Source organism: Orcinus orca, chromosome 10 (genome assembly GCF_937001465.1).
Source record: "Orcinus orca chromosome 10, mOrcOrc1.1, whole genome shotgun sequence".
Taxonomy (NCBI): domain Eukaryota; kingdom Metazoa; phylum Chordata; class Mammalia; order Artiodactyla; family Delphinidae; genus Orcinus; species Orcinus orca.
Genome location: NC_064568.1, coordinates 29,730,847 through 29,757,727, shown reverse-complemented (window position 1 = coordinate 29,757,727; position 26,881 = coordinate 29,730,847). Strand labels below are relative to the sequence as shown.

General features: G+C 44.2%; 1 protein-coding gene across 14 annotated transcripts in view; it reads right to left on the bottom strand.

Moving 5' to 3' along the window:
- Positions 1-26,881, bottom strand: part of FHIT (fragile histidine triad diadenosine triphosphatase) — a 1,448,428-nt gene that overhangs the window by 15,212 nt on the left and 1,406,335 nt on the right. For 11 of the 14 annotated variants that reach the window (XM_049715385.1, XM_049715372.1, XM_049715376.1 and 8 more), the window contains one exon: positions 9,541-9,662. The exons of 1 other annotated variant lie outside the window; for it this stretch is intronic. In XM_049715385.1, coding sequence (XP_049571342.1) covers positions 9,546-9,662 — 117 coding nt within the window. In that variant the 3' untranslated portion in view covers positions 9,541-9,545. Of the gene's footprint in view, positions 1-9,531; positions 9,663-26,881 lie in introns of all 14 variants that reach the window. 2 more of the 14 variants (XM_049715382.1, XM_033424819.2) reach the window with 2 other exon arrangements.

The window sequence follows — 26,881 nt, the reverse complement described above, 5'->3', positions numbered from 1 at the left end:
TCAGAGGCCTTGCTAAGCTTTCTGATTAATTTTAATTGTCTCTCAGTAGATTCTTTTGAGTTTTCTGCATGCATCATATTGTATACCAATAATGACAGTTTTATTCCTTCCTTTCTAATCCTCCTATCCTTTTATTTATTGTTCTTGCCTTACTGTACTACCTGGGACCTTGGGTACACTGTGAAATAGCAGGGCTAATAGTGCGTATTCTTACCTCATAGCAGTCTCAGATGAATAGTGTTCAACATTTCATCCTTAAGTACAGATTCCTTCCTAGCTCTAGTTTTTCTAGAACTTTTACGCTTATGAAGTTGGATGTTGAATTTGATCAACTTTTTTTTGGCATCTACTGAGATGATCCTATCATTTATCCTTTATTAGTCTGGTGAAAGGCATAAGATTAGTCTAATGTGTTATTCTTTTCATAGATCGTGCACACACATTGCAATTAATCTGTCTGTCTACCTATAGGGTATCCTTTAAAGACGGTGGCATCTGTGTTTCCATGTGCAATTAGTCTGTCTTTTTCCTTTCTGTTATGTTCCTGTCAGGTGCATGTGTAAGGCAACTCATACAACAAATTGAGAAGTGGGAGAGGTTTTTCTTTTTCCTTTTCTCTGGCAGAATTTGTTCCACCAGTTTTTTTTTTTTTTTTGCTGTACGTGGGCCTCTCACTGTTGTGGCCTCTCCCGTTGTGGAGCACAGGCTCTGGACGCGCAGACTCAGCGGCCATGGCTCATAGGCCCAGCCGCTTCGCGGCATGTGGGATCTTCCCGGACCGGGGCACGAACCCGTGTCCCCTGCATTGGCAGGCAGGCTCTCAACCACTGCGCCAGCAGGGAAGCCCCAGTCATAAGATTCTTATTGAGAATCTTATTCAGATTCTTGTTTCTTTCTTAATTGTATGGTAGAATTCACCAGTAAAGCTATCTGGGCCTGACATTTTCTTTGTGAGAAGGGTTTTAATTCAGGTTTGAGTTCTTTAATAGTTATCAAATTATTCATATTTTTCACTTAGTGTCAGTTTGGGTAAACTGCATTTTTTTCTAGAAAAATAAATTTAATCCCAATTTTCAAACTTATTGGTCTAAGATTATTCATTATATGCTCTTCTCCTTTTTAATGACTGCAATGTCCACAAAGATGTTTAGCATATTACCTTTTAGCTTTAATTTTTTTCTAATAAATGCATATGAGTCATAATTAAAAGTAAATCACCCTCTGAACACACCTTTGGTTGCATCCACAAGTTTTAGCCTTCTTCATTCAGTTCAAAATTGTTTCCAATTTCTACTTGATTTCTCCTTCTTTAGAATCCCTTTTGTATGAGTCTGCTGGTGGTGAATCCTCTCAGCTTCCATCAGGAAATATGTTTGTTTCATCTTCATTCTATAAGGATATATGAACTGGGTATGGAATCTAGGCTGGCAGCTGTTTTTTTCAGCTCTTTAGAGATGTCATTCCATGGTCCTTTGATTTTTCTGTTGTTGTCTTTGGTCTACGTATTACTCCCTTGAAAGTAAGTTATTTTTTTTTCTTTTTACTATTAAATCTAACAAATTACTCTTTGGATCTGATTTTCTGCAGTTTTACATGATGTGCCTAGGTGCGTATTCTATACCTCCCACTCTGGGTTTGGTGTGGTCTCGAATAGTTGGATTGATGACTTTTGCCAGTTTTGAAAAATTCGCAGCCATCGTCTCTTTAAGTATGTCTTCCACTAGAACCCTATTTTGGAACTGTACATAAGTATCTAGTAGACGTTCTCAGAATGTTCTGTATCTTCTGACCTCTCATACTTTTTCCCACTCTCCTTTCATCTCTTCATGGTTCATTCTGAATATTTTCATATGGCTCATCTTTAAGTTCACTGATGCTTTTTCTGCCTGTAAAAAATATGCTGCTAACTTCATTCATTGGGCTACTGTATTTTTCAGTTATAGAATTTCTGTTTGGTTCTTTTTCACATCATCTCTGTACTTTTAATAGATTCCGGCTTTCTGCTGAATTTTTTTTTCAACCTGGTCCTTTCTATCCCAAAAGAAAGTAAACACAGTTATTTTAATGGCTGTGTCTGGGGATTCTAACCTTGTTTATATTGACTTGTCTCCTCATATTACTGTGCAGAGTGTGTGTCTGCGTGTGTATGTATACACACTCGTATTGGGCATTCTATTTGAAAAAAAATTATTTACAGAAATAATTTCAGATCTTGAATGGATTTATTTTCTTCCAGAGGTTATTTTTTTCTTTGCTTCTTCCAGGAACCCCATGGGACTAGCAATTTAGAATCACCTTACTTCAATTTCTGGGACTGAGACTTTCTCAACTGCCCAGACGTTTTGAAATTGGGCTGCAGTTGATACCAGGGCTGGTTTACATCTGGCTCACTCTTTCTCCAAAGGCATCACTTTCCCAGATCTTCACATTCCCATCCAGGTATGGGAGATTTAGAGAGGGCCCTGCCATTGGCACCCCAGCTTTTATTGCTTTAGCTCCATCTGCCTCTCTAAGACTCATCGATGCCTTCAGGGGACAGGCAACCCTTCATCCTGGGCTCCTCTCTCTGCATTTCTGTCCTTTCTTGGATCTTGACCCTGTACTCTCGTGATACCTTTTTACCTTTAACAGATGTTTTCTTATACTCTTGTGTAATTTTTCTAGTTGAACACAGTGGGTAGGTTGATTCAGATTATTTGGTCTGTTAGAAGCAGAAGCCACACTTCTTTTCTGGTGGTCTCGAAACAGCCTGCCCTACAGGTTTTGTTCTTTAATTACCGTTTGAACTAATTTCTCATAACTCAAACCTCTCCATCGTTTATTATCTTTAAAATAGAAATCAGAGGGAACATAACGCATCTCCACGTTGGCATAGCTGATGGGCCCTCGCAGTCTCCATGGCCCACCATTCGTTATAAATTGGAGGTAGTAGAAGATACTACAGTGTCCTCTGGATCCTCAGAGAAGTATTAAATCCAGAAGGAGCACAACTTAGAGCTGCTTTTGATAGTGTATCCTGAACTGACTGGTTGCATGCCCACATGATAACCTGATTGATGCCCCTGGAGTGTCAGAATAATGGAGCACTTACTATATACGAGGTGGCTGAGGGACAGGTTAGGCATAGGCTGGAGTGAACTGCATGGCTACTGCATAGCTAGTAGTAAATGATGAGTCAAAGATTATTCAGGTGAATTTTCAGAGCCTTTCTTCATATTAACTGCCCACGACCTCTAGGAGGGTCTTTTCCCCCCACCTTCCTTTCTGGCAGAGACAAAGACAAAATGAGACGAGTGGAAGAGTGGAGAGAAGCAAGTAGAAAAAGAAGAGTCTTGGCAGTGGGTAGACATTTCTAGAAGGTTTTTGCCGTATGAGAGTATGCGGGTTGATATGTGATAAATTATCCATTTCTGGAGACGAGATGAGGATGAAGATGATGGTGATGATAGGCTTTATCATCATTTTGCAAGATGCAAGGAAAGCTTGAAACTTTTTAAAAAATTAATTAATAGTTTTTGGCTGCGTCGGGTCTTAGTTGTGGCATGCGGGATCTTTCACTGCAGTGCACGGGCTTCTCTCTGGTTGTGGCGCACGGGCTCCAGAGTGTGTGGGCTCTGTAGCTGCGGCTCGCGGGCTTAGTTGCCCTGAGGCATGTGGGATCTTAGCTCCCTGACCAGGGATCGAACCGGTGTCCCCTGCATTGCAAGACGGATTCTTAACCACTGGACCACCAGGGAAGTCCCAAGCTTGAAACTTCTAAAATTTACTTTTGGGATTTGGACTACACTTTTCCGAAAAGGAGACTCCGTGCTGATGGATCATGTATTTCCAAGGTTCAGAAGAGTTAAAATTGCCTACAGGACACTAGTCCTTTCTCCCACCAGTCGAATGAAATCTCAGCAGAACAGTTCTGTAGATTTCTTTTAACCATTACTGGCCTGGGAAATCTTTTGCCTGAACTATTAGGGACATTTTAGAGAAAGCTGGATCTTGGTAAAGCATTTTAAAAATAATGAAACAGAACTAAAAGCCCATTTTGGAGCCACGGGGGTGGACTTATCTAAAAGAATGTTTATAAAGGGAGGTTTTTAAAGTATAACTAAATGGTTCTTCTTTCGGGCCATGATAAAAGAACTCATTTAATGGGACATTAGATTTGATTATTTCTCCAGTCTCTATGATTCTGTGGTTTACCATTCCCAATTTAGGCCATAGAGGCTTGATTTATATTTAGCTAATCCAAATAACTGAGTTTTTAATTCCTTGCTATTGAAATCTGGTTCTGTAAACGTAGTCTACACAGAAGGAGGGAAGAGGCAGCGTAATCCAGTAGAAACATGGGCAGGAGAGGAAGAAAAAGCAAACGAAAATATCTTTGTTTACGATGATGCATCCTTTATCTAAAGAGCTTAAGAACATACTAAAGTATCAGTATCCTTAAACAAGGGCAAGGGATCGTCTCTGACACTTCCGTGCTAAAGAAAACCTTTCCTTGTATCAATCTGGGGACGGGCTGAAGGAGTGCTGGCCAACACTTTCCTTGGTATTGAAGACACCCCGCCATGGGGATTACCTAGTGGGTTTAGGACTGAATTGGCCAAGGAGCTGAAGTTAACTCTTCCTCTTCCCTGAGGAAACATGAATACTATGATCTGCTCCTTGGGTCTTTCTCATTGGAGGCTGCTGAGCTGAGAGGAGACCCTCTTGGAGAAGGCTGAGATTTTTTTCTCAGCTGTTGGGGTAGATTTCAAAAGGTACAATTCAGTGACCAGAACGTGTGCTAAATAAGTAGACCTGTCCTTTCTCGTCCACTTTGACTATCCATGATTGTGATATGTGTGGTCCTGTGGCTGAAATTATGGTGATTTTTTCAAAAATTCTAGTGTCAAAATTTTGCCTTGACAGTACATCTGTAGCTACTAATAATGCTGTTTTGGGCTGACTCAGTTGCTTTGAAAGTGCACGGCTGTGTTATAAGTAAATGAGAGGCAACCAATTATCTATAAAGTAATGGCAAGCACAGAGGAGAGTTTGATGAATTACAAACGAACTCTGCTGACACAGCAGGGTGTGGAGACCTGCTCTGCTCTGACTTTCTATCAGAGTTAGGGGTGATGCTTGCATATTTTACAAACAACACACCCCACCCAATTACAACATGGGGTGGGAGTGGGGACGGGAGGTGACAATAAACAAGGGTGTGCAGCGGCAGCAAACCCAAGTACTGAGTACCTAGAGAAAAATACTATGTTCCAGGAAGGATGCAAGGTTAGATAAGAAACGCAGATCCACCGTCATCTAATATGATTTATAACATACACTAAAAGAGCCGTCACAAAACCCCCTACCCAGGAACTCAGCCCAGTAGGGGGAGGCAATGCATAAATTCACCTAAGCAGAAGGCAAATGCTGAATTCCTGGAACCAAACAAAGGATGGCTTCAAGAGGCAGAGGAAACGGTTTCTAGTTTGGGAATGTTTATCTCTGTGGTCCTCTGGCAGTCTTGTCCATGCTGAGGATTAATCTGGGTTTATGCATAAAGAAGCTACAGAACAAGGTCGATTACTTACTGAGGGGTTGCTAGGTACTCCCCTACCAAGCATTCAGCAGAGAGCAGCTCTTTGCCTATTACAGTCCCGTTTCCTAGATAGGGCATCTCTGGGCATGAGGCTGTACATTCTCGGCAGTACGCTGGTTGTTAAGGGAGACGAATGGCAAACAGATCCAATCGGCCCAGAGCCTGAGCGTGCCTGTGGGGTGTGGTGCAGGGCTTCCTGCCTGGAGTCCTTCATCTAGGTACCAGACAGCGGCCTCGCATCCCCAGGGAAGCTCGCTCTGGCCTCCCGCGTGCTTTTCCCTGTGCCGGGGGAGAGACACGGGGAGAACTAGCTTAGGGGCTGGAGCAGGTCTGGAGTCAGCTTGGTCAGGTTTTGGATTCTGACCTCTACTGCTGTTTTCCAAAGATGGGTATCGTTGGCCTGTTTAAGATCATTTTAGCTGATCTACCCTGAATCCCTCTGTAGGTAATTCTCTTTTAATCCTTTTGAATAGGGCAAATGGAGAGCCTTGGTTTGGTGCCAACCTCTCTAAGGATGACCAGCAACCTCAGGGCTGATAGCAACAGGCAAGCAACTATGCAGAGCTGGAATTCATCCGCACTGTTTTTCTTTCATTTTTTTTTTTTTATGCTTAACTTCTAATAATAAGTAATACTTGTTTCTCATTGAGGCTAAGATATAAAGTTTAAGATAACCTGAAATTTTAAAGGTGAATCTCACAAAGATGAGAAAAATCATGACAAAATGGGAATAGATGAAATTCGTGCAACACACTGCCCACGCTCAAGGTCATGTGACGTAGGCACGCGGTCGACTGGTGGAGAAAAGAGGGCAGGAGTCGGCAGGTCTGGTAGTCAGCGGGTGCGAGCTCAGCCCACTGCAGCCTGGCTGTCTGCTGCTGGGGAGGCAGGTGCTGGAGGGTGATGAACAGGATGGCGAGGAAGCCCAGCAGGGGAGGCACGTCCTCGCCGAAGGGCCGGCGAGGCCAGTAGAGCAGGTGAAGAGGCTGAAGAGATGATTTGGAAGGTACAGGGGGGCTGGGCTAGGGTGGCGGTGCTGGCTGGACACACGGGCTCTTCCCAGCAAAAGGTGGGTGGTGAGAGACGAAGGGAAGGGCTTTCGGGGTGGAACTAGGTTCAGGTCTGAGCTCTACCACTTACTCGCCGTTTACCTTAGAGTAACACTTAAATCACTGAGTGAGTCGCAGTTTTGTCATCACCTGCAAGATGGGAAAATAACAGAACCCAGGTCTTGCAAATTCTCGGTAATGTGGGCGATAGTCATCGACCCCGGGGCTGAGCCCCGTTGTATCTGCCTGTGTGTGTGCTGTGAAGCGTGCAGCTGTGCACAGTGAACGACATCAGAGCCTTTGAACTGGCTCTGCCCGACGCTGACTGGACTTGCTGCTGAGGGTATACTCAGGAGAGCTTGGAGAGGCCAAGTTTATCTGAATTTCAGATAAATACTGAATACCGTTTTATTCAGTACCTAAGTACCTAAGTCTAGGTATGTCCATATCTTACATGACAGCCCTGTTTGTTAATCAACTTCAGAAAGTTCCACGAACCCCTTCACATTGTGTAAACACTCGGTGGATAGGTGCACTTTGAAAAGGGAGGAGAGTGGGTATCAAAGATCCAGGTGGACCAACTCCATGATCAGGTTTCCTAGATGAATGTTTCCTTTCCCCTTTGTCTCTAAAGAGAACTATATACAGTCCCTGTCTCACACTACAGGTGGTGAGGATGCTCTTGGTGAAATCTTAGGGCCCATGTTTAAGTCCCTCACTGCCACGTTACTAGCTGTGTGCTCACTGGCCGCCTTAGCCCTCCTGTTCTCATTCGCCACGTCTGACTGCTGGGAGAACTGAAGGTGATTTGTTTCGTCTGTAGCAAAAGACCCTTAAAGAGAGAGGTTAATGTTAGTTCATTGAGAAATGCACAGGCTCTCTGGCAACAGTCTGTGTGACAAGTTAAGGTGGATATCTTTCTGGCAAGACTTATGAGGCAAGTGGATTCACCTGGCAGACAGGGGAGTTAGGCCTCAAGGCAAGACAGAAGCAAAAAACTGACAAAGCCTAGTGTACAGGAAACTTGGGTAAGAAGTTTACATTCTCTAAACAAACAGTCTAGAAAACACTTGTAAGATAGAACCCTACAATTCAGCAGGCCTCAGGAACAGCCTGGAGCTTTCCTGCCTCTCCTGCCTCTCCCTGAAAGTGCCCATTACATAAGAAACCCAAAAGGAAAAACATTCAGCCTAGAAAGTTGAGTCTGAAGAATGGTGACCCCATTTGAACAGGACATCCCAAAATGACACACCGGCTTTCAGAAGAGGAATAGAACAGGGTTTGCATTCATGCCCACAGACCTGTGTTCTTAGGTAAACTAGCTAGATCCTAATGGGAGGTAGAGGAGAGAAGGGGAGAGATGAGAAGGTGAACAGCGGTGGAAAAGGTTAAAAATAAAATATGAAAGACAGCTTCTGCTACCACCACGCTATATCCCTTCAGGCAACTGGGTGCAGAGCTGACAAGCCAGTGACATGGGAGAATAAAGTAAGCTTTCTAGAATGCAAGGGCCTGAGCACACAGCGTATGTGAACAGTAATGGAGGGGGAGGTAGTTGACACGGGGTCTTTAAAGAGGAGGTGGGGAGAGAAAGACCAAGAAATGCGCATGTATTTTAAACTCACCAAAATAGACTTACATTTCCAAATGAAAACCTAATACTACAACCAATGTGTTTTCTAGCTAAAAGTCATAACTACCAAGTGGTTGATACAATTTGACATAATTCAACTGCTACCAGTATTTGTTCACTAATTGCATTTTTCATTTGTATCTGATCTACTTCAGCTGCTTATAACATAAACACGTTCACACAAGACCAGATGAAGCAGACGATTTTAGAAAAGAAAAGCAATTTAGAGAGGAGGCTCTTTATCTGGGGTCCATAATTCCTACGGAGGTTTATTAACAGGGGTGCCAGATAAAATACAGGACCCAGATAAATTTGAATTTCAGAAAACGAATACTTTTTTTTACTCAAGGTAGGCCCCAAGATTTCACGGGCACACTATTTATTAAGGCATTTCAGAAGATGCATGAGTCCCTTGACATTGTGTAAAAATGTGGAAAGGAGGTTGGCTATAGCTTTCTATCAGAGTCTTAAATCTGTGATCTCCCGATAGTAAAACATCATTAACGGGAAGAGAGAATTCTCTTTGCCTGGCCTGAGCTTCCCGGGGGCCAAAGCCAAGGGGCCAGTTTACCGAACAGCAGCAGGAGAGGAGGCCCGAGCGCAGGGAGAGCCTGCCTGGCTGTGGCGGAGCTGTTTCAGGGCTCCCCGCAGCCTGACGGGAGTCTGAGAGTTGAGCCTGAGGGCAGTGGGACTCCCTGGAAGGGTTTTGATGTTTTAAAGGATCGGGTTTGCCTTCCTTACAAACTACCTCCAGCTGCTCTGTGGAGATTGGCTTGCAGAGGGGCAGGAATGGAGAGGACAGAGGGGACAAGGGCCTGGGGTGGGCTGGAAGGAAGGGAACAGACCGGAGCGGTATGTAGAAGGTGATGGGGAGCCGGGAAGAGAGACCCAGAGGTTGGACCAAGTGCCTCAAGGGTCAGGGTCCTCTCCACTCGGGCTTTAATGTTTGTGCAACCACCGCTGCAGAAACTGGGTGCGGCTGCTTTTCTGCATCCTCATTATTTCTTTTCGGTACGCGGGCCTCTCACTGCTGTGGCCTCTCCCGTTGCGGAGCACAGGCTCTGGACGCGCAAGCTCAGTGGCCATGGCTCACGGGCCCAGCCGCTCCGCGGCATGTGGGACCCTCCCGGACCGGGGCACGACCCCGCGTCTCCTGCATCGTCAGGCGGACTCTCAACCACTGCGCCACCAGGGAAGCCCAATCCTCATTCTTTCTTGAAGTGAGGCTCTTGCGGGGGGTGGGGTTCTGAGCGATGATAAAGTAAACGTACAGTCTTTACCTGCGTCACTGAAAGTAGCCCCGCAGCGCCGCGGCTTCGGCTGCCATCTCCTCCTCCGATCTCCACAAGGCTGGGGAGTCCTCCTTCTCTTTGTCATGTTTCTGGAGCTTCGGAGAAGAAAACTAGGCTCATTAATAGGCCCTTGGGATCTCCGCGAACAAGTCTTGGGGGAGCGGCCGAACAGCATTCGCAAATCAGAGGCCGGGGGCGCGCGTGTCTTTCCTTTCATTGTATTAGTTGCCAGAATTTGAAAATGGGGAGGTTTTGTGTACAGATCCACATTTCCAGCTTCTGTAATACAATAACTAGATTAGGCTGCTACGTGTGGTCCCTTCACCGCCTTGTAATTATCTGCTGAGGTTGGCAGTGGGCGTCACCGACGGGGGACATTCTGCATTTACCAAAACCCTCACCACTCTCAAACATCGCGCTTGCCCAGCATCATCCATTCGTTTTACTTCCCAGACGCTGAAGGCATTACGTTTGCCACCTACCCGCAATCGTTCCCCAAGCTGGCCTGGGGCTTACGTCCTCTTCTCTTAGGCCTAGCCTCTGTTATATGAGCTCTGAGCAGTTTTGCTCAGCGAGCCAAAACAGCCCGGGCTAATTTATGAGAATAATGAATAGAAGGGCCACGAGTACTAAGTAAGAAATAAAAGAGTACATGCATTAAAAGAGGCTTCAAGCAGGCAAATGGTAAAAAACAAAGAAAACCTAAATAAAAAAATTAAATGAGGAAGCATCAAAAAGTAACAGTTGGTCTTAGACAAAGGAACCCTTTTAAAATCCTCTTCAGACACCCATATTTATTTAAACAACATTTGTATATGTCTCCGATTTACATATTGAGTGAATCAAATTTCAATTCTATCAGAGAGAGAGAGAGGGTGTTGTCAGAACTCTCTTCTTTAGAAGAGGTCAGTTTTTCACCTTAGTCTCCTATTGCAATTTAGTTTTAGTAACTGAATTTGTTATTCCTGTGCGTGGCTCTGCACACTGTAAAATGCTGAGGGTATAAATTCTTACAGGAGGCACAATGTACTATTTCGTGTTAAGTCGTTTAGGGAGATTGAGGCAAACTAATAGCACCAATGATAACTAGTGTTCACGATGTAAAGGGAGGTTTCTTCTCCACGTATTATTTCCTTGTGCATCATTTCGTTTAATCCTTACTATAGTCCACACACAAGGCAGGCACTGCTTCACTCCTCACCAAGGAAGAAATTGAGTTCCGAGGAAGTTAATTCACCTACTGGAGATCACCCAGCAAGGAGCAGTAGTGCCAGGGGTGTCCCCGGCACATTTTGCCTTTTAGTCTATCCTGGAGGAAGTGCAGTGCCACCAAAGAGTGAACAGCTCCGCAGATCCTGCTGCAGCTCACCGGGTACCGTCACCCAAAAGCCAGATCCTTTGACAAAGGAGCCTGCTGACTCAGGAAAAAAAGCCTCACGACTAAAATAGTGGAGTTTGCTATTTCAGGCCCAACTCATTCTCACTCTAACCCAGAGACACCCCCCGCCCCCCCACCCTGGCAGCTTACAGCCGATGGAGAAATGTCCCCATTATTTCAGAGCAAACTTCGATACAGAAGGCAAAACAGTGAGGGAACAAAGATAGCCTGGCCCTCCAGCTGAGCACTCTTTCTACTCGGCGTAAGTCTGAGCCTAAATGAGTTTATTAGCATATAACCAGGACACAAACATGTCATGGATCTTCCGCTCAGAATCTGGCTGCCAGCACACTGGTTTTACGCTTTGCCACATAGATTTAATTCTCCTTCGTGGAAGAAAACCACATTAAAAAGTCATTTCCCTCCTTGCAGAAGCAGGTATGACGCAATGGCTACAGGCGAGGCAAACGGGATTGTGATTTTTCTACTCAGGAACTGATTTTCATTTTGATACTAGCTTTAGGTCTGTTATAAATCCATCTTGTAACAATTCAATAGGATGACAAGGAACGACGCGAAGCCCAGGCAACATGGCCTTCCCACTTCTGGTGTTGAAATCCAGCATTAAGTGGTCTCATCACACAGATCGTACCAGATGAACGCAAATAATTTAGGGCCTGCAAACGTTAATGCCTCTTCGGTTATTAAGCTCCCGTCTGCTATTGTCATATGCCTTACAGATGGCAACGTTGTGCCAATGCTTATAAGTTGTCTATGGAAAACAGGAAATAAGTAAAACAAAAATTAATTGTATTTGCAAAGCTCTGTTGTATATGGTTTTTAAAACTTAGGGGTTTCCCTCCTAAAAGCCCCAGATGGAAGCGTGTAGCTTTCCTTAGAACGGCGGTGCTCAACTGCGGCTGCCCACTGCAATCACACAGAGAACTTTAAAAACTACAGATGCCTGGCTCCGCCCCAGGGATTCTGATTTAATTGGTCTGGGGGGCAGCCTGGGTGTGGGGATTCTTTTCAAACTTCTCAGGCACTTGAGAAGCAGTGCATTTGAGAGAAGATTGTGTGTATAGACAGAGGCCATACACGTAACAGAAATAATACCTTTGCCTTTAAACCCGTTGCCTACGACTCAGTCGCCAGTATGGAGGCTTTCCTTTGCAAACCCTGCTCTGGAACTGTAAAAAGGGAGTAGTAAGAGGTGTGATTAGTGATGTGCATGACACGTAGTAAGAGGTGCTGAGGGTTTGCTGCTGCTGCTACCATGACTATTATTATCATGGTTATTGTTATTATTATTATTATATGCTGGATATACTGTCCCCTGACAGTGACCAACGACCAACTCACAGAGGTTGTTTCCAGGGGTAAAAGTACCTTTAGCATCTTCATGGTTTCCCAGTGACCTTTATCTTTTGGACCTTAACTACTGTGTGAAAGGATTAACAGCCGTGATCAGGATTCAAACCAAACCAAACTAATCTAATGAGACATTCAAGTCTGAGGAGGAAATTTAGCTCCTTCAGCCCTAAGATACCAGCAATAATTCCTGCCTCTCAGAGTTGTTGTAAGAAGTGACTGAAGTATTACTGGAGGCTCCTGACAGGTAAAGGTTAAGGTCCTTAAAGTAAAAAGCATGTGGTGAAGGTCAAATGCAGTCAGAATTACCCTGGGAGCACAGCTGCCAGATTTAGCAAATAAAAATACAGGGCACTCAGTTAATTTGTTTTACTATATCTCATGCAGTATTGGGGACATACGTATACTAAAAAATATTCGTCGTTTATCTGAAATTCAAATGTAACTGGACATCCTGTATCTTATCTGGCAACTCAGTCTCGGAGACCCCTCAGGAAGGGACCATAGGAAGTGCCTGGTTTTGTTTCGGTTGTTTCCAAAACCACTTAGCTGTGAATCCTGGAGAAGATGGAGGAGACTGTCCGAAGGAAGGTCAGATTCAAGGCTAGCATTTTATGCATTCTGGGGCTTATTATTATTTTTGCATGAAATGCAGAGGAACTCATTAGCACTGTTTAAAATCCACAGCTCGTCTGTTCTGAGATGCACAGGTTTTCCCATTGTAACATCTCTGAAATCTCTGTAACATCTCTACAATCAACGGTGTGTCATAATTTAATTGGCAGTGTTTTTCTTTCTTAGTAGTACATAAAGTAACAGTAGTTCTTTCCACTAGGGTGTCTGGGATTCACTGCTGTATAGTTCTCCATCTCTTTCCTCCCTGCTGTGAGGCCACAGAAGTTAAATCATGAATATGCTCAGCACCAAGGCCGATGTAACGTCTATTCCTTCCCTTCTCCTTATGCAACAGCAAGAGTTGAAACTCTTTTCAGAAGCATGGTTCTTTGAGGAAGGCTCATGCCAAAGTTACAAAGTTTGCAGAAAGTCGAACCAAAGTCTTTATTCACATTCCACAGAGGGAAGTCTGTGATGGCTCCTCGAAGTGAATTCTATTTCTATACAGCTTTGAAAAGAGATTAAAAAAAAAACCTGTATCTGCAGTCTTCCTGCTTTATCTGCCTGAAATGATTGTGGGGGAAGGTAGTGTTAACAGGATTGCTGATTGAAGTACTGATACGTGTCGATTTTGACACTGTGCTACTTCCTGTGCATTGAGTGTGTTCTCACGAGGCATGTGGGGCAATGATTAATTCCCTGATGTAATGCTCAAACTGCCTTGACTATTGACATTTTTATAGCTCTGTAATGGAATAGAGTAGGAGGAATGACTCACAATAATTTAAACGTTTTTTTCAGAATTTAGAATTAACCTGTAGTAAAATGCCAAATTATCTTCCAAGAGCAGAAAAACAATTTAAAGCCACTTCTCAAAGAAGACATGGCTGAATATAAACTTGGGTGGCGGTCTAAAATCCATCAATATCTTTCATTGTTTAGTTTTGTAAAACAATATGAAGAACGGAGAGTTTAAACCATTTCTTACAGGTTGATGGTTCTGCTCAGACAGGTGTTTATATAAAGTATTACAAGGAAAATAATTTCACTGGGAAGTATATCCTTAATTGTTTTAGATCTGACCCTCTGTTACTGCTTTGAACTTAGCCAACAAGCCTTTGTTGAGCACATGATATACTCCAGGCACTGTTCTAGCTCTTATGAAAGCTATAAAGATGAATAAGACAAAAACCTTTGCCTTCTGGGGTCTCACCACCCAACAGGGCAGACAGATTCATACACACATCATTTAGTCCAAGTCAGTATGATATAAATACTGGACTAGAAGTTCTATCATAGTGCTCTCAGGATATCTGGGGGAGACAATAATTCTTACTGGCGTAGGGTCTGCGGTTGACTTTAAAAAATCAGGATTTGCACTGGCTTCAAAGATGGTGATGGGATTTTAAGGACAGCGTTGTTCTCGGCAATGGGAACAGCTTCAGCAAACACATGAGGCCTCTATCTGCCAGCTCTCCTGTAACCTGTGCCCATCATCAGCTTCACCCTCCTCTGGCACTACTCTTTCTTTCATGACGAATGCTGCCCTGGCATCCTAGCCATGCCTGCCCACCTATCAGAGTTGTTGAGAGAGCTGAAACTCAGTTGCCATTTTGAGAAGCTTTAACATTCCATTGCTTAAAGAAGGGACCCACACCCCAGTGGCCCAAAAGATGGCCTCCAGTTCTACAGTTCAAAACTGCAGAAAGTTTTGAACCCTACTGAGAAAGATATTCCCCTCCCAAATCACCTTTCAGTCGTCTGAGTACTCAAAAAGAAAGTCTCCGTCGGTAGGAGCTTGTCCTGAACATGGTACCAGTGTGACCTCTAACAGAATGAGAGGTACCATCCAGACTGTAGCTAGAATATAAGACTATTTTATTTAGATCTTATTTATTTGAGGCTTATCTCCCATTTATGATGCCATCTCAAGTTTCCTTTTAAAGTAAATCTAAGTTAAAAATAAGAGTCAATTTAGAAAATATGTTAAGTAAAAATTTGGGAAACATGGCATTCACCTCGGGAGATGGTCCAGAGGTGGGAATTGGAGCGGAGATGGGGGAAGTGACTGCAAACGTGAAGCTTGGGCCTTTCAGAACATGCGACAGCCATGTGGGCATGGTTTTTTTCATTGAGTTGAACAGTAGAAGGCTCCAGAATTTTTTTTTTTTATGACAGATGCTTAGAAGTCAAAATAATTTCATATGATAAGAGCTCTGAAGAGAATCAGAGCAGAGTGATGTGCAGGGATGGTGGAACTTTGGGGGAGGGGTGTCTGGAGCAAGGCCTCATGAAGAGGTGCCCTTTCAGCTGCGACATGAGCGACGATTAGAGGCCCACGGAGCAAAGGGCTAGGAGGACAGCAAGCGGACAGCAACCTGGAGGGAAAAGGAAGCTTGGCATTTGAGTAACTGGCTGCAAGAGTAAGTGCGGGAGATAGCGGGTCCCTTACAGCTGGTGGGGATGGCTAGGAGGTTTGGATTTTATCTGTGGTGCAGGGGGAAGATATTAAAGGGTTAGAAGCAAGGAAGTAAAAGGACTGAATAACTTTTCATAAAGAATAGCCCGGCTGGAGGAGATGGAAACAACCTAAGTGTCCATCATCGGATGAATGGATAAAGAAGATGTGGCACATATATACAATGGAATATTACTCAGCCATAAAAAGAAACGAAATTGAGTTATTTGTAGTGAGGTGGATGGACCTAGAGTCTGTCATACAAAGTAAGTCAGAAAGAGGAAGACAAATACCGTATGCTAACACATATATATGGAACCTAAGGCAAAAAAAAAGGTCATGAAGAACCTAGGGTTAAGACGGGAATAAAGACACAGACCTACTAGAGAATGGACTTGAGGATATGGGGAGGGGGAAGGGTGAGCTGTGACAAAGCAAGAGAGTGGCACGGACATATTTACACTACCAAACGTAAAATAGATAGCTAGTGGGAAGCAGCCTCATAGCACAGGGAGATCAGCTCGGTGCTTTGTGACCACCTAGAGGGGTGGGATAGGGAGGGGTGGGAGGGAGGGAGATGCAAGAGGGAGGAGATGTGGGAACATATGTATATGTATAACTGATTCACTTTGTTATAAAGCAGAAACTAACATGCCATTGGAGTAAAGCAATTATACTCCAATAAAGACGTAAAAAAAAGAATAGCCTGGCTGGGGAATTAGAGGGAGACAAGCTAGTGCAGCAGCCAGAGAAGAAGTGGTGGGAGCTGGGAGGCTCACGAGGATGGGGTGGAGCGGGGCTCAGGTGCCCACAGTCAGGGTGGTGGTGGGTCAGTGCAGTGTGTGCAGTTAGTGAGAAGGCTCAGCCCCTCCCTGTACATGGACCTCTGCCTCTGATGCTTCCTTCCAGGCACTCTGTAAAGCACACATTGATCCTGGTCCCCTGCTCAAGGCTGCTCTGAACCAGTGTGAAAAATCACTGCGTTTCTGCTCAATACGTGCAGAACACTTCCCGAAGTCCCTAAGAACCCTTTCTGGACCATTTAGATTGGCACTGAGTTATATTTCATGATCTTGATGCTGTCTCACTCTCTCTGTCTCTCTCATACACATACAGCCAGCATCCTTTGAGCACATATTTTGTCCCCAAACAAACACCGAATGTCCCTTCTCTAAGTACTGGTTATTGAGCAGATTATCACCACTTTGGGCTTTCTTGGTGTCCTAATGAATCACCTCTTGCTTTCACTTGAGGCAAAAAAAGCCAAAAAAACACGACTTGTGTCATCAACCTCTTGCTACCACTTCTGCTTCTTTAGAACCCTGAGATTCTTCAAATATTTCTTTGGGCAAAAATATGTTCATTTCCTCCGTTCTTTCTCTCCATGGGAGGGATCCTGTGAGCTGAAACTCTGGACTAACCACTAGATTACTGCAACCAAATTCCCTGCAGTTCCCTCTGTTCACTGTTGAGTTTCCATAGTCCAGTTCTTTGCCCTTTATGGAGAGAAATTCTGGTAACTGATGGAGCATTCATCATTTGATTAGCTGCCAGAGCTTTGACTTGAGCCTAACTTGCTTGAGTAGAAGCAAAAGTTTTTTAGTGCTGCCAATGGGGCCAAAATGCTGAAATAAACTATTAATTAATGACGTCCTACTTTCAAGGAGTATAGAGTGTTGATGTTTAAGAATTTGTAACCCCCCCAAAGTATTTGCCAAACCACTGTACTATAACAGAACCCAATTATCCATTAAAGTATCACATTGTCAAGCCGATTGCCAAAGCAGCAAACGAGACTGCCAGCATCACAATTTGGATGAGATGCTACTCAACTGACTAAACTGTGAATGGTCTTCAGAGCATCCCATACACCCTAATAACCTGTACAAACCCAGGTGAACAATTCTGGTCTGCTGGGGTGCACACCTGCCATCAGAAAATCGCTTTAATCGGTGGGACATTAAAGTTTGCAGTTTTCCATCATCAGAAGCTTGACAGGAGCAGTTCAGCAAAAAGCTACTGTGGCTTCTGGCCCTATGCAGAGTTGATTTTAATTAAAACATCAAAGGGGTCACTTCCGGTCAGGGGAGCGAGCCATGAAGCTAACCTGAAATGTGCACCTGATGAAGGGAGGCCCACCTGGATCTGCCGTGCTGCAGGCCACAGTCTAGAACTTCCTGACAACGTGACATCGGGCAGCTGAGGAACAGGACTCAGCAACGGGGCTGTGAGGGAGCAGTGAGGGTTGATACAGGAGTCGCCGCGTTTGAGAATCATCGGCACAGACAGAGTGAAGGGCAAACTCACCTTATTCTTAGGACACCCCACTGCTGAAATTTTCCTCATAGCTTACTACAGTGAGCTTCATGTTTAACCCTGCCTAATAGTGGGGCTTAGCATTTCAGCTGACGGTCCCATGTACAGCGGTAACCTGGCTGCGACGGTTCGGTAGAGAAATCAATCGCGCTCACCCAGGAGTTCTTTGCTCTTCCAATTACTAAAAAAAAAAAAAATCCAAAAGAAAAAAGCACTCACTCAAGGGCTTCCCTGGTGGCGCAGTGGTTGAGAATCTGCCTGCCAATGAAGGGGATATGGGTTCGAGCCCTGGTCTGGGAAGACCCCACATGCCGCGGAGCAACTGGGCCCGTGAGCCACAACTACTGAGCCTGCGCGTCTGGAGCCTGTGCTCCGCAACAAGAGAGGCCGCGACAGTGAGGCCCGCGCACCGTGATGAAGAGTGGCCCCTGCTTGCCACAACTAGAGAAAGCCTTCGCACAGAAACGAAGACCCAACACAGCCAAAAATAAATAAGAAAAAAGAAGAAAAAAAAAGCACTCAACAACAGCTGATTTGGTAACAAGCCTCCTGTCTAGTTCCCATGTTTATGGTAGAAATCACCAAATCACAGTAACATCCATCTTTGTATCCTCACTGCTTGCGGTGTCTGACACCCAGGAGTAGGTTTTCAAGAAACATTTGTCAGAATAGGTCTCTAAGTTACAGCTTCCCTCCCAACCTACTGGCTGTGTAAGTTCATCATCCCCATTTTCCAGAGGAATCAATCATCCAAGTCTCTTAGGAATGTAAGTCAGGAGAACATCGCATGGCTAATTAGGAACAATCATTGGTTCGGATCAGAAATACAGTTTACTGGCTTCTAGTTCACTCAGGGATCCACTCTGTAAATTTTCCTTTGGTTAACATTTTTGAAAACATGGGTACTAAAGCAGTCCAGAAAAGAAAACCAAAGTTGCAAATAGAGATCAGCCTCTGAGCTGGGGTGCCTCCTCTGTGGGTGGGGGGCGGGGGAGGGGGCCAGTTGTCTCCCAGGGCAGTTTTCAGTTAGTAATTGCTGGTCACTGACGCCTCGCCCCAGGCTCCACCCTATCTGAGTTTTCCTGGTTTTTCCGTGGGTAGGAAATTAGTGAAGTCACAGGGACTAGAGATTTCTACCAGTTTGATTCCCTCCGGCCTCCTGAGAAATGAAATGAAGCGCCCTTGGAAAGGGAGGTTTGTGATGAAGCAAACTTCAGAGAAGGAAGCATTTATTCAAAAAGCAATTTCCTCAGCCAGTCTGTAAGGCTCTGTAGGCCTTTCTTCCCTCCATGTTTAGGACACTGGTGTTTGAACAAGAGTGTTCTCCTCCTTCCTCCCTAGAGTGATGTCAACCTGTGGTACTCAGAATGAGGAAAGGGAAAAGGCAAAGGGCCAATTTCAGGTTTCGTTTGAATCTCCTGAACTTTTTATTTTCTATTTGCTCCTGCTACAGTATGGCTTCTTTTTTATCAAAGGCGCCTTACAGAAACTTCAGAAGCATGGTCCAGGCGAGACAGCTTATCCCCGAAGAGGGTGCTAAGACAGTACACCACCAAAAATTCACCGCCATAGACATGGCCTCAGAATCCTGCTTAACACAAGGCTCCAGGCAGCTACAACTGGGCCTCAAAATAAAACCCATTTGGAGAAGCTGAACTAGGTTAGGGGGTTGCAAACATGGGTCCCCCAAACACTGGAAACTCGTTTGTCTGCAGAACTCATTCAGTTAATCAACAAATAGTAAGATGTCTTCCATGTGCTGGCACAGTGCATGGCACCGTGCAGGCTGGGCAAGGCTGAGTGTGTTCAGGAGGCTTACATTCGAGGAGAGAAGGCAGGCAATTAGCAAGGAATCAAACCTATTACAGCCGTGAGAGAGAATAGTAGAGATAACTATCAGTACATTAGATGGTATGATCAGGAAAGACTGCTCCGAGGAGGTGACAGTTAAAGCTGAGAGTGATCAGCAAGTGCAGACACCCAGAGAAACACGGAGGCATCTGAACGCTCTCTGAACTGGCTGAAGGCCAAGGACTGAAGCCGAGTGAGGAAGCACCCAAAGAAAGGGCGAAAGAAGCAGGTGCTTCTCCCTCCCTGTAGGACCAGTGGCGCAAGTGCTGGAAGAGAAGAGGGATTGGATGATTCACTGGTCGCATCACCTTTGTTCAGCACCCATTTTTTCTAGGCTCAGAAGAATAGCAATTGGGTGAAGAAACAGGGAGTCCAGATGCGGCGAGGTGAAGGAGGGGAGGCCAGTCTGGCCTTCGAGCATGGGCGGTGCCGCTCCCTGGCTTGAGTTTTGCTTGCTGGGTCTCTCCCTCACCTTAACATCAGGTCTCGCTAACGGGAAGCTTTCCACAGGAAAGCGGATGAGCAGCAAGTTATTTGCACAAGTGGTGACCACCATGGAGCAGCGAGGATGCTGGCTGACCTCGGAAACTTCTCTCCGAACGTCAAGCCTATGTTTGGCAGAGCTGAAAGAGCTCCCCTAGCGCCAGCCGGCCAGGTGCCTGGCACCGGGACCACGTGCGGGCAGATGAGAAATGACCAACAGAAAACCTGTATTCCAGGGGTGCTCACCACTCCGCTGGATTGGTCATGCTTCCTTCTGATTCGTTCTGCCTCTGGTTACAAAACTGCACCCTCTGAAGCTGCTGTGCACCCCTCGGAAGTAACCTACCCTCCGTGACTTACAAACCCATTCATTTCTGATGGAGCTGTTCCAATGCCCTTCAAAGAACCTGGCCGGTGTACACTGCACAAATTAGGAGCCAGCCTTTCCCAAACGCCTCTCTCTATTTCATTTAAAAACCTTCTTTGGGCTTCCCTGGTGGCACGGTGGTTGAGAATCTGCCTGCCAATGCAGGGGACACAGGTTCGAGCCCTGGTCTGGGAAGATCCCACATGTCGCAGAGCAACTAGGCCCGTGAGCCACAACTACTGAGCCTACACATCTGGAGCCTGTGCCCCGCAACAAGAGAGGCCGCAACAGTGAAAGGCCCGCGCATCGCCATGAAGAGTGGCCCCCGCTCGCCGCAGCTAGAGAAGGCCCTCGCACAGAAACGAAGACCCAACACAGCCAAAAATAAATAAATAAATAAATTTTTAAAAAGTAGTTTCTTTAAAAAAAAAAAAAAAAACTTCTTTAATGAAGACATAAAGCCTTGGTTGCGGCCGGAACGCGAAGCTTACCAGGCATGACAACAGATGTTTGTCACAGAGGATTTCAAATGCCTTTAAAAACAAAAGAACCAAAAAACCCCAGAATACTCAAAAGAAACTGAGACTTCCTTGTTAATCGGCTCAGTTGTTCATTTTCTATACCCTATAAGTGACCATAACTCAGAAATCGGCACAGACAAGGAGATATAAGGCAACTGCAAACACACACACACACACACACAGCTTCGCCTGAGTGAAAACTTAAAATGCAATACCGACTCATGACTTTTTTGAAGCATCAGGCTAGAAGAAACATACCCTCACCTTTTTCAGCTTCCTACTGTGCGTCTCTCAATTATTTATTACTAAGATGATCAAAAGGCACTATACACACAGACACACACACAGACACACACACACACCCACACACACACACACACACAAATACAAAAATCCCAGGGTTGGCTCACATATATATATGGCTTGATTTTAAAATATTAGTATCTTTGATATTCCCATTAAAGCTGAAAGTATTATTATTGGGAGTTATAACTTCAGGTATGAAAAACCCATAAAAATCTTTTGAGAGTCCTAATCTTTTAATTAATCTCACCTCAGTGCAGCTCAAGGGTTTAAAGGAATTTGGTTGGTTGGTTTTAAAAGATAAAAGATCAGAATGCTTTAAAATAGCTTTTTGTAATTTCACGTATCTATTTAAAGGTCCAGAAATGAATATTCCAAAACAGCTTGGGTCTAGAGTCAGGATTTAAAACACATATTTAAAGTTCCCTGGTCCAAACAGCATGTGACATCCGTATCCCTTCCGCCATAGTGCTGCCAAGGGGCGCACTCATGCCCTGCCTTGAATGTTCCAGGGATGACTATCCTACTGCTCAGACAGTCTGACCCTAGTTGACAAGCTGTGCTAGGAGACCATCCTTCCTCACCCTGGGTCTAAATCTCCCTTCCCCCAACTTCTACACGTAAGTCCTACCTTCAGCTCTTAGAGTCACACCACACAAGACCAAGTCAATGTAAAGATGTTACTTCTGAGTACTGATGAATTTGAGCTATACCTGAATCTGGCGATACCGCGGGCTAGAGAGGACATAAACCCTCAGGGGTGCTCTGGCACTGCCTGTGAGAGAATATATCGAAACAACCTCTTTGGGAAACAGTTTGGCATTATCTCCTAAAGCTGACATTCACAGTACCCTAAAACCCAGCAATACCACACCCAGGTATGTACCCGAGAGAAGTTCTTGCCCACATACATGAGACTCTTCAAAGGAGCTCTGATTAAAACAGCAAAAGCCTGGACATGGCCACTTATTCAGAAAGTAGATGAATAAAATGTGACATATTCATATGATGGAATATTACACAGTGGTCGAAATAATTGTTTGATAGAGACAATTAGCCCATATGGACTAATCTCAATAACATACTAAGGAAAAGAAAAATTCCCAAAAGATATCATGCAGCATGATACTTTTGTATAAAGTTGAAAAGTAAATATTTTTGAGTTGTTTTTTAGGAATGCATAGAGATGCCTAAAACTAGGTAAAAAGGAGTAAAGGAATGGGGACTATGGGACTCAGGGTGATGGACAACTCAGTATGGGGGAGGGTGGGGAAAAGATGGGGTGTAGTCTTATCACATGGTTAGATATAGGATGTGGTACATGCGTACAATGGAATATCAGCCATAGAAAAGAACAGAATAACGCCATGTGCAGCAGCATGGGTGGACCTAGAGATTGTCATACTGAGTGAAGTAAGTCAGAGAAAGACAAATATCATACGATACCGCTTAAATGTGAAATCTAAAGGAAGGGTACAAATGAACTTATCTACAAAACAGAAATAGAGTCACAGATGTAGAAAACAAACTTACGGTTACCAGAGGGTAAGGGGGGTGAGAGGGGTAAATCGGGAGATTGGGATTGACAGATACACACTACTATATATAAAAAAGATAACCAATAAGGACCTACTGTACAGCACAGGGAACTCTACTCAGTACTCCGTAATGGCCTATATGGGAAAAGAATCTAAAAAAGAGTGGATATATGTACATAACTGATTCACTTTGCTGTACAGCAGAAACTAACACAACATGGTAAATCAACTATACTCCAATAAAGTTTTTTAAAAAAGGAAAAATAATCGTAGCTTTTGTTTTCGGTGATGCGTGTGAAGATACGCATTAGCCATTAAAACATAACTACTTAAAGAACTATATGAAAGCAGGCCGTGAGTGAAAGCAAAGATGGCCATCCTCAGGCAACACTTAGAATTACACCACAGGATGACTAATTTCCCTCACTATGGAAATGCAGCTTCCATTCTGAGACCCTCCATAAGAATTACAACATGGTAGCACTTGCCATATAAAAGCACCGAAGTTATTAATTGGATTCCAGATGACTAAAATTGATGTATCCCTTCACTGAATCCCCCCACCCCAGGATCTGTTTTGGAAATAACACTCCACACAGGATGCTGTTCTTAATGAAAACTGCTCTGCCTTAAGAGCTTTCTGTCTGCGAGACAGTCATCCAAACACTCTCCCCTCCATAGATTTGCTCTCATGTCCTCTCTCCGAAGCAAAAGTAATACTTGCCTGGATTTTAATAAACACGTCTGCAGTAGTAATATAAATTTCCCGTGCTTTCTGCATTTCATAATCTCTCTTAGCGCTTTTCTTTATGCTGACTGCCACGCCAAGACTGTATTTTAAGGGCTCTGTAGCAGCTCTGTCTCCATTTCTGGTGCCCACCTTAGGGGGCAGCAAACAGTATGCTGATCGCTGTTTAGGTAGCAAGCACAGACATGATGTTGAAAAAGCCGTTTAATATCCAAGCTACTTTATTCCTCTCCCTCTTTAATGTTTGACTCCAGCTCACTGACCTCAGACTGGAGCACAGTAGCCAAGTTATTAGTCCAAGATCTGCGAGTGTTCCTAATGGGTTACTCAGACGGTGTCTACCAGATGCCAAAATTAAAAATTTAAAAAAATCAAGCAAACTAATGTTTTGGCACCCAAGAGGCAAAACAACCTGCTGAGGGACTAGTTCTTTCACTTCGCACACGGTTACTCGAGCCTCGGGTGGAGAGGCAATTCAATCTACTTATAAAAGGAGTCAGATTTGGGACCTAATTCTTCAGCCAAAAGGCAGCTGAATCAGGAGGAACAAACACGGCTCTATGGAAAAGGTAGCCCTGTCCATGTCCGAAGGAGAGATGCTCTTGGTCCAATACTAGGGACCCCGCTGCTCTAGGGAAGTGGAAAACATCAAAGGATGGGAGCCCAAGAATCAAGATGGCATAATTTTGTTGCTGTTCTACTACTTTTTTTTTTTTTAATTGATGGAACTCTAGTGAGTGCTTGCTAAGCGCCAGGTACAGAGATGATCTCATTTAATCCTTTTAACAGCACCTACCTCATGGTGCTGCCATGTCCATTTTCAGACGAGGAAATGAAGGCTCAGAGCTGAGCTCTTACAGCTCATGGGTTGTGGGACATCAGGGCCCGCTCCCTCAACCTGCATTCCCTCTCTCATAAAGCAGTGCTGAACATTTGCTAAGCAATAGGGATTAGGTTGAAGTGTCTCCATCAAAGCACTTTTGTGAATGGAATCTCCTTGGATCAACCTTGGGGTAGCTAGAGGCACAGTGTCATCGTCCCCATTTTACAGAGACGGAAACAAAGGTCGAGAGAGATTAAGTGAATTGCTGAGTCTTCAGTCTTGGACTGAAAGCCTCAACATGTTTCTCTACTAAAAACGACCTTCGATTAATAAATAACAGGGTGGCCTGCCTCTAGTTTCTGAATTGGAATATCACAACTGAAGAAGCCTGTATTGGGGGATCTCTTAGTAAAAAACAGAAATTAAATTATAGGCGATGGGTCGGGGCACTTTCAGCTGTCTTCTAACCCTTGCCATGTGTGCTCGGTCCTGAGTTACTGGTCCTTGACCCGGCTTTCTTGGAATGATAGGCCCTCATTTACCACTTCACCCTCATCTCTCAACCCTGCACACTGTTTCCATCCTATCTGAGTAGGAGTGGTTCTTTAAACAACCAGCCGCCTCTTTCACCACCAGCCCTTTGCACAGACTAGTCTCTCTGCATGGAACACATTTCTTCTCCTGTTCCACCAAGGCTAGACTAGGTGGTCCTTCAATAAGGTTCTATTTCAGGACATTTACCGTGTTGTAAGTATCTTCCCCACTAAATTATAGGCAAAGCCACTTCTATGAGCAATATTCAGTCTTTCCTTAACCTTCAAAACACTAACGCCACATGGTTCAATCTAATACCTTAGCAATGACCTGACCAAACCAGAGCTAAGAACACAGTAGTTCACTAAATACCTCTGGCCCAAATAAGCCAACTACAACCGATATTTAGAAGGGTGACACAGTTCTAACCATCCCCAGTCCTCAAAGAAAGGTTTGATGATGTTCTCTAAACCAAACATTATAATACTAATGCAGGGACGGAGATGTACACTGTAGAAGAGGATACAGAACAACATTAGATTTCTTTGTAGCCCTCATCGATCTGAAATTTATGTTTTTACGTAATCACATTTCTATGATATATAAACTTATGAAGAATCTGAGTAGAAAGCCAAACCTTGGGTGTCCCTAGTCTTTGCCCGTGGATCCCCAAGGGCATCTCCCCTCTTCCAAGGACAAGTGGAGAGAAAACTGCACAGGAAGCAGAAGGACAAATGAAAGATATCTTTGTGCCCACTTAGAGGTCAGCATTCCACCCTTATTTGTGATCCATAATTAGTGACAATTGCATTTTTTCAGAGTCTGGAAAAAAAAAAAACAAGGCAGCTGACCTCAGTTGTCCCACAGCTAGTCATCCTTTGAAGGAGACGCTTGAGAGAAAATGGAAAGGGCAGGGTGGTGCCCAGGCTGTGGTGCGGAGTATGCTTTGGGTGGTCCATGAGCACCGATGGCCAAATTCTCCTCCTGAGCTGGCCTGGTTCTGACACTCTCCCATCTTGTATTGGGTGAGGTGGGCATCAGCAGGGCACCTTGCAAAAGACTTGGCATGATGCCTGCCCATTTCTATGAAGTTCCTTCTCATTGTGGGCACTCTTCTACGAGGATTCCTAATTGTATATGTGCACATGCTGTGTCAGATGCAGTCTCCTTTGCCTCTGCTCACAGCGTATTACATTTTTAATCAGTATATATAATTACTTACCACAAGCTGCCAGGCCAGATTTTCTGAGCATTAGTCTAATTAACTTAAGCTTGATAATTATGTTTCAGATACCACAGCAGTACACACAGAATTTGCAGATTATGCCGCCAGCTTATGTGATTCCAATAACATGTCTTCTCAGAAGGTGGGTTAGTTTTGTTTTTTTTTTTAAATGGCCATCTGATAATTACTTAGGTTTCAAAGTTTTCCCTTAAAAATAAAAGCAGTCTGCTATTTAAGACAGCTTCTCAAATCATTAACACAGACTGGACTGAAATAATAGATTTCTGTGTATTTGTACACACAAAAATCTTTTTTTTTTTTTACTAATATAAGCTCAAGCTGAGGAAATATTAAAATATAAAGAATTCTGATGGTCGAATAACAGAACTTTCCATGTTTCGACTGGTCTATGCTTTGCCTTTTCCATTTACACTTGTCTTGATGAAACATAAGGGGGAAAAAAAAAAGCAAAAGAAACAGAAAAACCCCAAGACTTATAGGCAAGAAAGGTCAGCTTCTGGTTGAATTAGGGCATGATAAACTCACATAAGGATAGTAACCAACTTACAGAGGGTTTGCTATGTGCCAGGCACTGTGTTAAGCCCATTTTGTGGATCGTCTCATCTAATCATCCTAACAGCCCTGTGTAGCAGGTATATGTTATGGGTTGAATTGCATCCCTCCAAAAGATATGTTGAATCCCAAACCCCCAGGACCTCAGAATGCAAGCTTGTTTGGAAATAGGGTCTTTACAGAGGTAATCAGTTCCAAAGAAGGTCATTACAGTGGGCCCTGATC